At 39.5% G+C, this 18,307-nt stretch overlaps 1 protein-coding gene and 1 pseudogene across 1 annotated transcript; one reads left to right on the forward strand and one right to left on the reverse strand.

Moving 5' to 3' along the window:
- The first annotated feature begins 7,848 nt into the window (after positions 1–7,848).
- On the forward strand, positions 7,849–10,410 carry LOC145499370 (uncharacterized; annotated as a pseudogene).
- Positions 10,411–11,323: 913 nt separating this feature from the next.
- LOC145499368 (neuronal pentraxin-2-like) lies at positions 11,324–17,348 on the reverse strand. The gene is made up of 5 exons (XM_081478891.1): positions 17,008–17,348; positions 14,786–14,828; positions 14,316–14,532; positions 13,039–13,166; positions 11,324–12,036 (listed from the first exon to the last, which is right to left on the reverse strand). Exons 1-5 carry the CDS (start codon positions 17,323–17,325, stop codon positions 11,777–11,779), a joined length of 966 nt encoding a protein of 321 aa, XP_081335017.1. The 5' UTR covers positions 17,326–17,348; the 3' UTR covers positions 11,324–11,776.
- Positions 17,349–18,307: the final 959 nt, after the last annotated feature.

Here is an 18,307-nt window from a genome sequence, read left to right on the forward strand (position 1 = left end):
TGCTAAAGAACCGGGCTTACTTTGGTTCAGCTCAAAGCACTCTTTAAAAAACTCCTTGAGGTGTTTTTCGCAAGGACAGAACTGTTGGCGCTAAGTGTCGTTCATTCTCCCGTCCTCGTTGGCCAAAACAGAGACCGAGGCAAAACTCGGGTCGTCCTCTGTAGCTGTGCGGAATTTTTGCTCTCGGCCGATCCGAGCTCGCTTAAGTCGAACAGTTTCCTCATCTGTTCATTGGAAACTGGTTCCTTACGGACTATACGCCGGCAATGATGCCTGTTTTCCTGAGGCCTTTTACAAATGTTCTAATAATCTATTTGCCTGGTCACAGATAATGGAAAACGGTTTGTTGTACGGCGGCGTGCGAAGGAAATGATCAATGGCGGCTCTAATGGATTTCGCAATACGTGCCATCATTCTTCCTCGCAGAGGTGTAAAACACTTCAAACAAACATTCAGTTCTTCCTTTGACATTTCTTATATCGGTTTCGAAATTTGGTGCCACCAGGACTAGCAAGCCATCCTGTTAAACATTGTTCAGTGTTACATAATCTTCATGAATGCGTAAAATCTCGACGGTCATATTTTAATTTTGCAACTTTCAAAAGGAAACTTAACGTATACGTACCGTTAAATAATCCAATCTCGAACTTTGTCGCTTTTTTTGCTTTTACTGGGACGGCATTGTCCATAATTTCCTGTATTTCTTCTGTAGATAGCTCACTGATAGATAGCTCAATTTTTTTTAGACGAAACCTGGCTAACCGCGAAAAGGTTTATGCCGAGCGAGCCGAGCGACATTTACCGCAGTCATTTCCATATAAGGTCAAACGCGGGTATAATGGCTGGTAACCGAGATCCAGTGAACCAATCAGAAAGCTAGAATTGCATTATCCGAGGTTGAGAATTTAATAATCTGTGATATTTGTCTGCGAACATTATCTAGATCTGTTCCGAGAAGCGAACAATTTTCCGAGAGCGAAGGCCGAGTAAGACTGGTAGCTCAGAGGAAAAGATACTGTCCAAGGACAAATGTCCGAGCATAATTCAACTGGAGGTTATTGTGCATATTATCCTTCAAATATTTATCATTCGGATATTCTCCAGTTTAACCTGGGCCATATTCAGTCACGTGACGCTATTAAACCAATTGCGTGCGAGCGAAAATATCTGATGAATTATAAGAGATGGTAGAAAACCAAGGAGGAGCGTAATAATCCTACATCCAACAGCGCTAGTGAGATAATTGTTTTATTACAAAATGCCCCCAAAATATATAGAAAACTGAAATAATATAAAAACAAAAACACCCCCAAAAAGTACGCGAACGCTTACCATGTTTGTAGAGCAAAGTAATGGTTCATATACCATGACGGCTAAGCCCGTGAAAACCCTTGAATTGCATTTAGCAATGATCCAGGTTTTAATAAAATAAAATAGCTTCGCTTGGCAAGGAATGTGAGTTGTTTTCTGATGAATTACCATCACTTCTCATCGCGCATAACCTATATTTAAGTATGAACAGACCTCTGTCACAACCCTTTAATGACATGTTGAAATAGGTACCACGCTGACCTCCCCTAGCATACGATACGTCAATTTAGACCAGTTAACTACATTTCCCCGCTCTCCAACCAGACACGATTTTGCCAAGCTAGAAATATACGTAGCGGACATCACATAGTTCCAGATATTTACGCCTGTCATTTTGCCCACGAAACTTTGGTTTTTCTCAAATCCTCCACCATAGGAATCTTGATCTTGCCCCAAGAGCAAGATGCCACCTTAGCCAATAATGTGATCTACAAGGGGAGAAGTTTATTACAAATTGTTTCAGGTATTGCTCGTATATCCACAACAGCTTGCATTGCCGTGTGAAGGAGTGATTTTCTAAGATTTATACTGTCGTCTAGTGATTGAGAACAACTGTTTTTCTCAGTCGTGTTGTTTTCAAAGCCAAGACACTTCTTCTTCATAGGTAAACGATATGAGGTCGGCCAAACTTCTACCACCCACCTGAATACCACCAAACGTCTACCACCCACCTGAAATTTTCCAAAATCACCCTAAGGTTCGCGAACACTTTAGGAAATGGTTCTGAAGATATTTGGAACAGCAAACAGCGTATAGTACTGTACGTAGTCGATGAATACTTATAACCTAAAGCTTTAAATGGTCGATTTTCTTCAAGTGTGTTATTAACAAGAAAATCTCAAGATTTTTATCGTGCAATTTGGAATGAATCGAGCACTTCTGGGGGCTCGTGTAATTTACTGGTGCTTCTTTCAATTCCAAATAACACTCAAAATTATGTGATTACTTATATTAATGTTAACCCAGGAACGCACCCTTTTAACAGTAAATAAGTTTGCATGCGTTACACGTCACGAAAGTATCAGTAGAATTTGAGTGGAAGGGAGGGCCCAGACTCCCGACAGCAAGCCGAAGATGAATAAGGCCAAGGATCGCACTAATAAGCAGATAGGCGCTCCAATTTCTAGAACAGGACAAAAATAGCGAGTACATTTATTGCTCCTGCCATGAACTCTAAACCCCATGTTTACATTGTTTTGTCGATGACCTCCTTTCAGACGCGGTACTTCCAAAACTCAAATATAATTACATGGCGTGGGTTAATCATGTCATCTGCCTATGACAAGCCAGCGATAATCTCAAAAAAATATATTTATTATTTACCAACAAGCAAAACAACAACAAAAAACAGCAATAACAATAAACAGCCTTCGACTGGATCTTGTCCAACAGCATTTGCGATGTCAGTGGAGGAAATATGACATGTACAGTTGCCTGGAAAATAGTCTCTTTTCGTAACTGTCTAAGTTGCAAGGAGCTCGAAGGTTTTCTCTTTTTCTCATATTCCCTGCCTCGCTCTTGCTTAAGAAGGTAATTTATCTTCTGTGCTCAATTCAATTCTCAGCAGAATGCGCTTAAAATATGAGCTTAAACATTTGTAACTGAGTGTACCTTAACTCTGCAAAAATTGCTTCCTTTTTCTTTCAATTCTCCATCTTTGAAAGCCTTCCAGAATCTAAAGGTATCCCATGTTAAGGTCATTCCTCACATTTGCATTGCGCATCCTTACTGCGCATAATTTATGGCGTCATTAGCGCGCGCTCGTGCACGCGCACATTGAAAACATGACGGATTTGCCTTGATATTGAGCTCTGTCTGTTGAAAAATGGCTCTAGCTCACCAACGAGCACGGGCACCCCAATTTTTTTTCCACTCATTGTAATCAACTAATCATAAGCTTTGCGTGAGAAAAGACTGATCTAATTTCTATTGCTGAAAATTGAATAAATAAGAAAAATAGCAGATACACGGTGGCCTTTTCTATTTGGCAGTCGGTAACCACGTCAAGAAATTTGGTTCAAATTTTTAACCAAGGATTTAGCTTTCTGTCTGAATCAAACTTAAAACCTTTATTTGTGTCCGACACAATGTATTCACTGTAGTTTAACGCGTGTGCTTATGAGTCCGGGCTCACAAAGATGTTACAATTACTGGGAATGCGTTCTTATAATAAGCATTAAATAATGCCAAAATGGGGCGTTTACAAGGCCTCACTGCTCCTTAATGAGCATGGGCACCCCCCTTTTTTATTTCAAAATTGAAGTTATCATATGACAAATATTCAGTGGACAAAGTTTGAACAAAAGTCTATTGTCACTTTTATTTCAGAGGAATTACCTTAAGCAAATGTGGTGCCACATTCCATCATTGGTAGTAACATTCGTTTTTCTAGGGTCAATGACAATTTTTGTGCTATTTTGCGAGAACACTTCGTACTTAATTGTGTCATGGTTGTATCTAGCACTCGAGTTACAGACCCAGAACTCCACACGCACCGTGCTCGAGCGTAGGTACATCCGGGAAGAGAAAACTATTGAACGCAAAAGTATCGAAAGTAAATGCTAAGGTTTACCGACATTGTTTTTGCTCATAATTGCTGTACCAATTGATTACTGTGACTGATCTTTCGAATGGTAAGTTCATGCACACTACTATTAATTCCTGTGTTTAATTTGCATGAGCGAATATCAGGGAATGCTACAAGTGTCTTGTAGAGCAAGGTGGTTCCCAGAAAGTAATCAAGATCGTTCAAAACAGCAACAAACGGGTTTAAATCTATGACGTTGACTTAATTCTCAAGCTACATGAACAACATGTATCATTTGACGTATCATTTCACGGGAGCTGTAGCTCTTTTACATCGTCACTCTAAAGCTCTATGATATTCTCTAAAGGGCTACTTAACTCAGATTGTACAATTCAGTTCTTACGGTTGAGTGACTGCCAGTTCCATACCGTACTCTCAGATATTGTAGTCCTGCAAGTCTCCAGAAAAATATAAGAAAGCTCGAGCAATTTTTGTAACAATTTGCTCTGCAAACTGTATTGGTAAAGTTGCATTATAAATATTTGCGATAGAAAGCCGCCGCAACGAACAGTTAAGTTGAGGTAATGTCACTATAATTTTCATACAACAACAGTTCACCGAGATAGATTAGGCGAATATACGCTCAATATATAGAAACAATGTTACCTTCCATTGTTGTTAAATTGATATTTTCAGATTTTTGTAGTGGCCAAGTGACAGCTGGTTGTCTGTACCAGGTAGAGCGTAGCCAATAAAGTGTCCTTTGTTAGTGTCGCTTGATTTCACCCACAAACATACTGTTACGGCAGTTAGATTGAGCATCCCTTCGAGGAAAACCACATCTGTTATCCCTCTAGATGGAAATCTAAAGGAATGTCCTAAAAATAACAAAACGAAAAACAACTGAGGCTTAATTGTCCCAAAGGTTGTCACTAAAATCTCGCTGTTCAAAATAGTGTCTGCCTATGTAAAGATCGATAACTACGCCTTCGCGGACCTATTTTCCAGTGCAGGCTTTCAATAACCATTTTCAGTAAGGGATTTAAATTCTTATCGCCATCTTTAGAAGCGGAAATGTTATGCCGTAAATTATGCTCCACCGCTTTCAGGTTGGCAAACATGAGGGGACAACTTTCCGGGACTAGACTCAGCGACTTGTCCCACGAACAAATCACATGCACAAAGGGTTTTCAGGGACCGCACGCGGGGACTTTCCATTCTACTCAAACCTATGTAATCTGTGACGCCTTTGTCGGTGATGTTGACGAGTAAAGATATTATGAACATGGAGCTGTGGAAATTCACTTTTGCTGGAATCATGATCATTTTCGTGAACATAGAACAACTGCAGTGAATTTGCCAAATGCCATATTGAATCATTAGACTAACAAGAAACAAAGACAATGACAATAAAGCAAAAGAAAAAACAACAACAACAACATCAACAACTAAAACAACAAAACAGTACAAAGTAAGTGAAAATATATGAAGGGGGAGGGTTATGCCATGCAAACTAAGTCTCAAGTTTTGTCCACAATTGATAGTTCCATTGCACTTTCCTCATCTTGTGATTTAAATATGAATTCATGAGAGAGAATTGTCTTCTCAGATGCTTACTTTGAGCGGAAACTTCCTGATGTTGCTCCGTTAAGACATCGATATCTGATTTGTTAGTTTGATTAAGATTTAGGAGGCACTCCTGCGGATGGAGTTGAACTGATACGCTGTAGCTGAGGAATGGGCTGAAAGTTTAACTGTTAGAAATTCGTTTTTGTTTTTAACTGATTGCTGAGAAATGTTCTAATTTTTAACTGATAGCTGAAAAATCGCAAAGTTTTCACTGATAATGACACCCGCAGCCCCAAAGGTCAGGATGGTTCAGACCCAGGAGATAGAATGATAAGGAATGCAAACAGCGTTCAGCTATAACTTGAACCTCTGCGTCTTAAGACCACTGATTTTGAAACGTTGTTGACAAGTCGACAAGTCTCTAGACGTTTTGAGGCCCCAGTAAGTAAATGTTACCAATATCTGGTTTAGTGTCCTTCGCAGCAGACGCTCCTAAGGCTCGATTCGCAATTTTTTCTTTACTTGATCTTTCCCGTGGCGGAGGAAAGGTTACGTGACGAGCCTTTAGAGCGTCTGCGTAGGAGATTAATTCTGGGTTGCAAAATCCGCACAGTAATCAATATATCGAGTTATGTTAACAACACAGTGATATTTGCTTTGCCACTTTGACTGGTTCACAAGTGGAACCATTAGGGATGCACCCACGTGATACCGCATACGATCCATGGTGCATCCATGGAGTTATAGTGTCCTGTGGGCTTCTTTTTGGAAGCGCTGACAACTCGTGTTTTAGGGAACACATGACATTAGCCAGGATTCAGAAGATTTATCTCGTTCATCTGATAAAATCTGTATTCGAGCTTAATTGCTAGTTGTTGAACCAGGAGTATTCATGTACTCCCCTAGAATGGGATGCCAGTCCATCGTGGGGCTACACCCTGAGTGGTAAATTCACGGGTACCCATTTATGCCCCTGGGTAAGAAAGGCACTGTGAGAGTACAAAGTCTTACCAATACACAATGTCCCAGGTCAGGGATTGAACTAGGACTAATCTGTTCGGAGACCAGCGCTCACAGCTGGCCATCACTATTGCTGCTCAAGAAGTGTTACCTACAACAGTACATTCAGCCATCCCAAGTTACCATTTTTATTTCTCTTAATTTCTTCACACCGGACGTCTTAGAAATTGCTGATACTAGAAGTATATACGGGATGCTAGTCGTCACATGCGAATTTAGTGAATGAACTAGCCAGCCATAAGTCTCTTGAAGACTTAGTGGTCCGAGCGCCCAAATGCTATGTGGAAAGTCATGTATTCCACGACGGGTCGGCGTGATCAGATTATTTTCATTGTTTCTTGTCTCTCTTGGCCGTGAGAACTGAGTTAACCTGTTTATGTATTTCAAAATATTAAAATATTTCATCGTTAGATCAATTTTCCCAGTCAAAATGAGAATAAATAACTACAAACTAAACTTAGAAATACGAAAATATTCTTAATAAGCTACCACGAAGTTAAGATTGAAACAGATATTGCAAAATCTCTCAGTTAGATGTGTAAGAGGGTCTGAATGAGGGGGTCCACATGTCGGTTGTCGGTTAAAATTTTCGACCTTTATCGGTTGTCGGTAAATCTCAGTTAATGTTTTTGCCGCTAGTCGGTAATTTTTTCCTCGTTTTGTCCGTAGTCAGTAATAGTTTACGCCCTTTGTCGCTAGTCGGTTAACCCCATTCAGACCCTCGTATCCGACTTTTCCCAGTTTCTGGTCTTAACGCTGTAGCCGAAACTAATTCTCTACTGCATTTACATTTATCGATTTGAGAGGACTTTTCAAGCAATAACTCGAATTTTAAGACTTAATCGACCTCGAAAACCTCCGTTTTCAAAATGTTTTGTCCACACTAAAACGCAGAGCCGGCGCTTTCAAATTCCTCTAGTTTGAAAAGCTGTCGTTTTCGCGACAGATTAAAGAGGACTGTAGGTCTACCCGTAGAGATAAAACTGCTGTTCAATCTTCTTTGGAGCAATGTGGACGGGGCCTTAGTCTTCAAATAAAATTACTCGTGCTTATTTATGGAGGGTCGACTGGGTACAACTGAAACGCATCACCAACAACAATGAAGCCTTGAGCCTGGTTCACACTTGTGAGATAAGTATAACACAAGTGAAATAAGCACAAGAAAAAGAAACATGTTCCTTTCATCTTGTGCTTGCGCTTATGCTTATTTCACTTGTGTTACGCGTATCTCACAAGTGTGAACCAGGCTTTAAGTGTGCATCCAAGATAAGACTGATTAGACCTCCAAACGTCCTCAATGAATCTGTTATGAATCAAATGTGATGAACGATTGTAAAATCTGCGATTACTTAATTGTCGCTTCCGCGGTATTATTGACCACAATTTCACCGATAATAACCTCAATCAACAGGTCAACAACCCTAATGCCAGTGATAATGACATACCATCTAATGTTACACTTAACGCCTCCAACTCAACTGTCACACGCAAGCGTTCTCGCCGCAAAACCAAACCTGTCAACATCCAGCTAGATCATTCTTCTGTCATTAATCTTTCCAGTTGCTCTTTATCTACCGACGAGATATCTGTCCTTTCACGTGGACTCACATTCTGCCCTACACCACGACATATCAACTGGTCAGAAGTTTCAGCCGACACTTACGACTTTTCACGACGCATGCGACTAGCCGAGTATTTTTTTGACGAAAACAGCAATACCCCCACAGCTAACGAACACGACACTCCTTTCCATAACAAAAGTACTTGGAACCCCCCCAACGACAGAGAACGAGCCCTAAACACCTTTTTAGACGCTGTTAAACTTGACATAACCACAGGTAAACCCAACACTATTCATGATAACCTTACTGCTACAGAACGACAAGCCATACGCCAACTTAAACAACGACAAGATATAATTATAAAATCCGCTGACAAAGGTTCTGGTACTGTTGTTATGGACAAAACTGGGTACATCGACGAATGCAACAGACAACTTACTAACACCAAATTCTACCAACGCTTAAACAAAGACATCAACTGCCGACATACAAAAACGTGTCACCTTTAACGTTAACAGAATGCTCAAGGAAAAACTCATAAACGACAAAACCAAACAATACCTTATACAGTCTGACGTTAAACCAGGCCGATTTTACATTCTACCCAAAATACATAACCCGGGTAATCCAGGACGCCCTATTGTTTCATCTAATAGCCATCCCACTGAACGCATATCCCACTTCGTGGACTACCACCTTCAACCTTTAGTTCATAAACTGCCATCCTTTGTTAAAGACACTAACGACTTCCTTAACAAACTCCTTACCATCGGTAATTTACCCGCTAATTCCTTACTGGTTACACTTGATGTTTCATCATTATATACTAATATCCCACATAATGAAGGTATTAATGCTTGTGAGCATTTTTTACGTACTTCCTCTCACAATACCATTCCTACTGGCACACTCTGTGACCTCATTCGCATGATTGTCACCATGAATAATTTCTCATTTAATGATAACCACTATCTTCAAATCCATGGCACCGCCATGGGTACTAAAATGGCCCCCTCTTATGCTAACCTTTTTCTAGGTTATTTCGAAGCCAACGCTTTGGAAAATGCCCCATTTCAACCCCACACTTGGCTACGATACATCGATGATATTTTTATGATCTGGACCGAAGGTCCAGACAACCTAAAAATAACAACATTCACTCCACCATTAAATTCACCAGTTCACACTCTTCTACTAACGTACCTTTTCTTGACGTTAGTGTCTCTTTGACTAACGACGGTAGTATATCTACTGACCTCTACACCAAACCTACAGACAAACACCAACATCTACTCTATTCATCTTGTCATCCCTTACATACTAAAAAAAGCCATTCCTTTCAGTCTAGCACTCCGCTTACGACGTATCTGTTCTACCGATGTCACGTTTAATACTTGCGCGGTTCAACTTACCAGTTACCTCCTTAAACGAGGTTACAACCGTAATTTCGTCACCAAACAAATACGACGAGCCGCCGACATCCCCCGCAGACTCTCGTTACAAACCAAAGGCGTCAACAAACCTAAACGTATACCATTTATAACTACCTTCAATCCATCACTCCCTCACATCTCTAACATCATTAAAAAACATTACAATTTGTTGCTCTCTTCTAACCGCTGCAAAAACGTTTTTCAGCATATGCCTGTTGTAGCCTTCAGACGCTCCCCTAACCTTCGTGACTTACTAGTTACAGCTAAACTCTCTTCTAATTCTTCTAATCCCCAACTACCTTCTGGTTCTTTCCGTTGTGGCAAAAACTGTGCTACTTGTCCCTACATTTCTCACGGACTTACTACATATACCTTCTTTTCTACCGGGGAAACGCGCGCCATAAAATCCAACCTGACCTGTGACACTAAAAACCTCATCTACATGATTCAATGTAACCGCTGTAATTTACAATACATAGGAGAGACGAAACGACGATTAAAAGACCGATTTAATGAACACCGCCGTACCATAGATAACCCTAACAACCTTTCCTAACCACACTGCTAACGACATGCAACTAATCCCCATGGAAAAAATCGTTTCTAACCGAGACTCTATCCGTAAGGCCAGGGAAGCTTTTTTAATTCAAAAAGGCAGAACAATTGATCCTAATGGTCTGAACATCCGCGAAGAAACATATTAATTGTTTCCATTTGTTTTCTTTTATTATGTTCTTTTATCGTGTTATTTTATTTTACCGTATGTTTATCTTCAATTTACGCTATCTATTACTTTTGCGTATTTCCGGTATTACGTAAATATCGGCTACATAAAAACACGCACCAATGTAAAATCTTCCATTGTACCTGAAGAAGGCTGGTTTGGCCAGCCGAAATATAGTACTCCTTCAAAAAATCATTCTACGTTGTGTCGGTTTTTGCTTTTGTATTCTTCATTCTTGTCCGAGAACTCTTGACTCGAATAAAACATGAGGCGACAACTTGCTTTCACACTTTCAGTTCAAGAAAATGATGATAATATGCCATGAATATTATTATCCTTATCGCGATTGTGAAGATTCGTCGGAGTCGTTGGGAAGATGTTTTCAATTAAAAAAATACCAGGTTGATATTGAAATTTTGCTAAAAATGAAATAAAATAAAATAATCCTGCAGCGAGGCTGAAATTTGTCTGCTTTCGTCTCACTAACACGCTATTCTTCATCATGGGTAGAATTTTATGGCCAACGTTCCCATGATTTCTGAGAAAATCATTCCCTTTTCAGTAAGGTCTTAAAAAGACCAGCTCAAACCGCCCAGGTTCCCCTCGCGCGGCCACTAGCAGTGTTCCTAGACCTTAAGCGGGCATTTATCTTCTAAGAGAAAATGGAACACCGTCTTCATTTTGGTAAATAGAACGATGGTTTTCTAATATCCTTCCGAATCCCCGTAGTGTACTGCGTATAAAAGAGTAAAGCTGCGAACAAATTTTTCTAGACTAGATTAAAGAAAAATGTTTTTAGTTTATCTAGGGCAAACCGGGTTAGGTGACTGAAGCCTCGTTTGAAAATAAGGCGGCAAATCTCTTTTGTTCGTCCCAGTTTCCTTAAAATTCCTGCTTAACTCAAATCAAACTACGTAATGAGGGATGCATTTTCCGAATGTTGCCAAACCCGGCAAAAGGGCGAGTAAATATACCAACATCCATTTTTTTGGACTTTCCATGGGATGATATTATGACATAACTTTTTTGTTAAAAGAAGAACTAACTGGGCTAACATAGAATGCTGTCAAATAATACATTAAATTCATATCAGTTTAAATATTCCCTGCAATGTATTTTCACTCATTCCATTCATTTAATGTGGAAATATAGACAAAGCAAGGAGGCTTGGAGCAAGTCAGCAAATCTCTTTGTCTTCATAGCGGTTCTGGAATACGGAGACAAGTTTGCGATTGACGACCTAACAACTTGTCTTTCATTCATAGGATAGGAGCGCCAGGAACAATGCTTAAAATTTTTCCGCGTTAACAATGTTATATCTGGTTGTTTCTTTTGGCTGATCAGGGAACAGCTGGTCTGGAGCTAATTAAAGCCAAGGGAAAAAATGTTTGGTCACTCACCGCTGCAGAAATAAAGCTTTCAAGCACGAAAATCCATAGCACGCAGGCTTTAAGTATATTAAAACACAAAATTATGTTGACAGCAAAACGCTTCTCTTCTCAAACCACCTCACTGGGAATTAACAGTAGGTACTAGCTGCCAGCATACTATACTGCATAACTATAAAGATCTAATTGCATGAAGACGTTGAAACCAACTCGACCGCTCCATTGAAAGTGCCATTTAAAACATCTGACCAAGCGAGTACGTTTCCACGCCCCATCTGGCACGAAAGAAGTAATCGGTTTATTTCTGCAGCAGGCAATACGAAGTGCCATAACTGGACACTTGTTAGTTCACCAATAAAACTCTGGTGACCCGCATATTCACCAGCTGCTAAGTCTTGCCCTTGACCCAGTACCAGTACTCCTCCTTGAGGTATTACGTGACCTAAGAAAAATAAGATTTAAACATGGAGTCAAAATAAGTGCAGGTCAGCGGGCAGGTTAAACTGACGTAGAAAATTTGAACTGATTTTAGTTTGATTTCGCGAGATTTGGTATTTTAATCGATACCAACCTTCCCAACGGAGTTCAATTTTTTTTTAGTTTTTGAAATTTCTTCATTTGTAGATTAAGAAAAACGGAAGTTATCGGTACCGATCAATCAAGTGTTAAGTTGTGATTAGGGTGGAAATGATTAAAAAACTCTTCGTCAAGAAAAGAACATAATATTTCCTCTAAGTCTCAAAATACACTCAAGCCACGCTAAAGAAACGGCTCTGTGGTTCCCAGCCGGTTCCAGGCTCTCGGTAGCTGGGGACGAGCGAAAACGAGCGGGAGAAAAAACGAGGAAGGACTCCCTCATTTTTTCTCTCGCCCTTTTGTTTTCGCTCGTCCCCTACTACCTAGAGCCTGAAACTGGCTGTGGTTCAACGCATGGGAATCCCTCTCCCTAGTTGCTTAAAATGAGAATCAACATAGTTAACTCTATTTACAAAGGGTTTGTTTGGTAAACCTCGGAGTCTGAGCGCAGTGCAAGGATCCTAGCCTTTGTTTACAGATGCCGCATCTCTGACTTCAAACTCAGAAGATGCGTTGTATTGTATTTTTTTTTTTTTTAAATAACGTTGATATTCCGATCATGTCACGGTGAGTACAATAAGAGCTTTAAAAACTCGCACGAGCACTGTTGCCCTGTGTCTCTCTTTTGTAGTTGGATGAGTACCTCAGAGTAAGAAAAATATATCAGACAAAGCACTTAAAAAAGAATGTAGAATGTAGCACGGATAGTAGCTCTCTTACGCGACCACCTCAGAAATTCGATCAAGTCGGGTTCGCCGCGATACAGTACGGAAAATTGCTATGTACACCTTTAAAATTTTCTTTGAGACCAGAGAATTAAATTTTTTAATCTTCATCAATGATTGGATTGAGAAGGAAGAGGTCATACCTCTTTGCAAATCTCGACCTGCTGCCACAACTACGCCATTTTTAAGCAGCTGCCATGATCCAGTGACACTCTCCCACGTTGCACAGATATGATGCCAACTCCCATCCGTAGCAGATATGGTGGACCTCCTAAAATCAGTTGTATCCTTGAATTGTTAAGACTTTTCATTCCCTGACCTCCCCCGCCCCCTCCAATCCGAAATCAATTGGTCAATTTGTATTTGTTTGCCGGCCGATGGATGATGGTTAAGCCTTTTACATTAAGCCTCTCGTTTTAAGCTGATGCTACAGTAATGGAATGAAACAACTGCACAATCATTGGTGCTTTTTTACTGACGGAAAAAACTTAATCAAGTTTTTGCCAAAGTTGGATTCAAAATCCCTTAATGTATTTTTTTTTTTCTCAATTCAGGTGGCTATGAATCCGTTCCGTAATTTTTATCAACGGGCTCGAACCTTGACATGTTGATTGCATGCTTGATTGCAACCAGGTGTCCATCACTAGGAGTGCGCAATTCCCACACTAAGCCTATGTCATGGTATATTTACAGACCGGTCTATTTCTAGCCTTCAAAATCTTCACAGGAATCTACTGTGACTAGAACTATAAGACGATTCCTCGCATCTCTCCGCCATTTCAGTTGTTTTTCTGTTTTTAATCTTCGGGTGAAATGATGACGTCAGTTAAAAATTAAGTCTGTGCTTGTGATTGATCACTGAGGTTCCTGCGAGGGTCTAATTTCATGGTAAATTCAAACTAAAAATCAGTCTGTGAAAACGCCGTGACAGGAATACGGGGTAGTCATACGCTAGCGTACGTTCCTAGTGATGGACTCCTGTTGCAACTCGATAGTAATAATATGATAATAAAAAATTATAAGAAATGGCTGTCTACGTATTTGATTTTGAATTATAATTCCTTGAAGGTAAAATTAAGGGTGTTTTTATCAGTTAATACCGTGGCTTTAATAACTTGTAGAGAACAATAAAATGTAGAGAACATAACGAAAACTGGTTCACCAATGAGTGGGCATTTGTTCGATACCGTTACATATTGTATTGTCAACTTAAAAGATTGCCTATATTAATGCATCAAAGCAGAAGTGCTGTAACTCGCTGGAAACTGTTGCAAGGAACCATAAGGTGATCGATTTGTTATTTATATGTAGAATATCTAGAGCTGTAAGAATTTTTAGAGGGCAGCCATACTAATTAACTGTTAAGAAATTGTATCAGGAGAAATTTCCATGAAAGTCTCACTGTAAATATCGGCTTTACCTGCTTTCACCGTGGATGATCAAATGAAATTCCTGGTAGTTGTATAAGAGCAGTTCATTGCTTTGCTCAGAAGTGCCGTAACTGAAAGGTGTCCCTTTGTTTAGCTTGTCGTCCGTCTTCATCCAGAAGCCAATAGTGAAAGCTTCAAGGCTTGCCAAGTCTCGGATACTGACTCTTCCTGGGTTTTCATTCCTTGAAAACTGCAGGGAGCGATCGGCTGTAGTAGAATTTAAAACAAAATAGTTGAATGTTTGTTGTTGTTGTTGTTGTTTTGGTTTTTGTTTCTGTATCTTCCTTGACAATACTGCCGATACAATTTTGTAGTGCCGCGTTGTATTTTATTGAGGCAGTCAACACTAAAATTCAGATTTAAAAATCAATGATTCGATTGATTCATGCAAAAAAGTTAACTTAATAGCCAGATTCACTAGATAAATGCATTACTTTAACATAAATTTAAATATTCATACCGTTGGCACTAAACTTCTTCTTAGGTGACATTTTACAATCGTCCTGTAAATCAAAGAGAGAAAACCCTCCTTTAAAACCAATTTATATTACTCATGTTGAGAGAATGATTAAGAATTAAGGTAGTGAAGTTTTTCAACAATTTATTTTACATTCGTCATTTCCACACCCCCCATAATATACCTGGTTTGTCCCCCAAAATTTTACATAAGGATTGACTTCAGTTTCTTTTGGGACGACTGTAATACCCAGGAAAAATGGGAAACAATGCTTATGCAGAATTTTGGGGGGCAAACAAGGTGTATAATGGGGGATGTGGAAATGGCGAATCGCATTTCCAAACACCAGCAGAGTCTTAGTATATACAACGAAACACTGTCTCTCGCGTTTGATCAGTGTCTTCACAATCGAAACTAAAAGCAATAATCAGTACAAAGGAGAAATAAAATAATGCTAAATAAAGGTCCGGTAATACGGGCAACATTTTTCTTCAACTTGTCTCGCAACATTGTTGTATTGCGAGTTGAAACACATTGTCGCGCCTATTACCACGTTTGTGATCAACTTGTCTCGCAGCAAAATACCGTGTTGCAAGTTGAGGACACATGTTGCGCAAAGTGGACTCGAGTTCTACTTTCTGCAGCAAATTTTAGTTTTGCTGCTCGTATTACCACTGAAGCTACAACTTGTCTCGCCACAAACTTGAATTCAACGCTTGGGATAGGCTGTCGCAAAGCACGGCAACGCGGCAAATAATAAAAAAAAATACATGGCGGACGGTGAAGTCGAGCCTGAATTCGCAGTAGACGAGTAAATCTCGGAAATTCATAAATTTTTCCTGTACAAAGACCTCGAGGGCTATCCTAGTCTTTGGGACACCTCGTTTGTCCCTTCAAAACAAGCAGCAAAAAAGGCAAAAGGGTTGGTTGGAAGAACTGGAAGAACTGTAACAAAAATACAACTTTTCGCCTAGATATCTGCAACGAAACTGAGCTTCACACTGAGAAATTCGCTCGCACGGAAAATTAAGAAAATGACGGCCAGAAGTCGAAGTGGAAGTTCTTCGAAACGTTAAATTATATGATAGAAGGAGCCACTTTATTTACACACGGCTGACCAATTATAAGCGAAGAATTCAGCAGACTTGCAACACTGTATTTTGCTGCGAGACAAGTTGGTCACAAACGTTGTAATACGCGCAACATATGGTTTCAACTTGCAATGCAACAATGTTGCGAGACAAGTTGAAGCAAAATGTTGCCCGTGTTACCGCACCAAGGGCAGATCTCAATAGGCTCATGGTCATGATCTCGAGGTGCACTATTCCAACCATAGTAGACATTTATAACAAGACAAACAAAATGGCGTCACAAACATAAAATTGAAATCCATATGATCGTTACGGTCGCTGCGATCCGGTTGCAATCGGTATGTCAATCGTAATAGACCAATTTTGATATATTAAAATCCAGCCTAAAACAATAGACCTCAGTACCATGTTCTGGCGAATTACTCAGAGAGTTTGTGGGGTTTATTCCCTAGCGGTCTATTGTGTTAGGCTGGATTTTAATTTATGATATGGCCAGCTCCATGAGCGGGCAAGATGAATCAAATCCTGCGCTGTAATTGGCTACCCGAGCGGGCAAGATGGAGCTATCTTGCCCGCTCGGGACTACCCGCCCTGTCCCGCAAGAAAAATTTTCCCGAAAGCCATATAATAAATCATTTATTGACCAAGCTGGTTCGATCAAGATGGCTGAATGTTAGCCTCGTTCTTTTTCTGCGTGTTTATGGACCTCGACTCCGTCTCGGTCCACAAACACGCAAAAAAAAGAACTTGGCCAATATCCAGCCATCTTGACCTCACACTTGGTCAATAACCCGTACATATCGAAACTGGTGTACTATATAATTATTAATCTCTAGTAAGAAAACTGTCTATTTGTTTATGCATAATAAAGAGCCCTTTGACATAACGTCAAGTCGGCCATATTAGGGTTGCCAAATATTAGATTTTCTTTCTACGGAAGATGAATCTTTTTTTTACACAAACATTTTCTGTTGTTTGAGAACATTACCGTAGCTGCCTTAAAAACGCACTATAAATGAAAAATGTCTTTTGATCAATGATCTGTCTTCGCTTATGTACCAGTATTCAATTCAGTTTTTTTTTCCAATGTATCTAATTCACTATTTTCCATTATAGTTCACTCAAGCTCTTTACCTTTCCTATTGTTCGTAACTGTTGGAAAACAAACCCTCTGGAATAGATTAGTGAGTCATCCCGGTGGCAGATATCTTCGACCCTACATTCGACCAGTTCACATGGCCCGTGGTTTATCTTGAAGTTGTAAGAAATACAGTGTGGCTCATCGAAACAGAGCTGAACACAGTTCAGCCAGTCGTCGGTGTAAACAGTTTGAAAAACATGGCTTGCCAACAGATGATCTTCAAGAACCAAGTCGTCTTTAGCAAACACGTGATTTATCAAAGGCAAAATTATGTAGCGAAGGACCCGGAGTGTACATTTAAAATAAGCCATGTTTGAATGAAAATAATCGGAATAACGACTAACGTTACAGTAAACTGTGCAAAAAAGTCGGTAATATCTACAGCAGAATCTTTGAAAAAGGTGCTACGACTTTCGAGTTTAGAAAGCTAATTTGACTCTTGAAGTTATGTTTTTTTGCATTTTATTTTTATCAAACCTTTCTTATTATATTAGCTTGTATATTAAACATGACGTAACCATGCACACTTTGCCTCTATTTGAATGTAAACATTCCCGGTAAACAATGCTCTTACCACTGGAAACTGCCTATTTGCCGTTTTAGTGGCGTCAACATGTCGTGTTCAAAAAGAAAAAAAGATTAAGTTTCAGTATCTTTTTTAATACACTAAGGCAAAAGTTTGTAACCCAACGAACATCAGCTCGATTCTCTAGTTAAAATCTTGGTATATAGTGAATTTCAAGAATTCGAAGAAAACGATTGCGAAACGGGAAGCTGAATAATTAAACCACCTTGCACTAAAACTTTAAACTCACGCTGACATGATGAAAGTGAACAAAAACTGAATATTATTCTCACTAGATAGATAGATATTTTTTTAATTAGTAACAGCCGCTCGCCTTATTTTTCAAATGTCTTGCTCTAGAACTGTTACACTGTACTTCAAGTCGCTTGCTATTTTGAATTCAATCCGTTTCGGCGGAAAAGAGGATGGACTAGCTTTATATTCTTCAGTTATTATGTCGCCGCTACGTGTCACATTACAGGAGGCCAAGCTAATTGCCTTTCCTTGCCGTAGGGCTGAAAGATCTAAAAGCCAGCTAAATAGCAACATGTTTTTATTATTTTGTATCTTTAATTTAAATCGCGTGTTTCCTGTTACCAAAAAATTGTACCGTCACACAATGTCATAAACTAATATATTATAAAAACCTTTAGTTTGGCTATTTTTACCTGGCTTTTCTAATTGTTCTTCTAATCCCAGAACAAATAATTTATTCAGTTTTACTCAAT

The sequence above is a fragment of the Orbicella franksi genome, chromosome 10, assembly GCF_964199315.1.
Source record: "Orbicella franksi chromosome 10, jaOrbFran1.1, whole genome shotgun sequence".
Taxonomy (NCBI): domain Eukaryota; kingdom Metazoa; phylum Cnidaria; class Anthozoa; order Scleractinia; family Merulinidae; genus Orbicella; species Orbicella franksi.

Coding starts and splice junctions, on each gene's coding strand:
- LOC145499368 (XM_081478891.1), bottom strand. CDS start 17,325: ATGGCTTATTTTAAATGTACACTCCGGGTCCTTCGCTACATAATTTTG. Junction 14,829..17,007: donor AGTTACGAACAATAGGAAAG/GTAAAGAGCTTG, acceptor TTTGATTTACAG/GACGATTGTAAAATGTCACC. Junction 14,533..14,785: donor GAAGAAGTTTAGTGCCAACG/GTATGAATATTT, acceptor ATTCTACTACAG/CCGATCGCTCCCTGCAGTTT.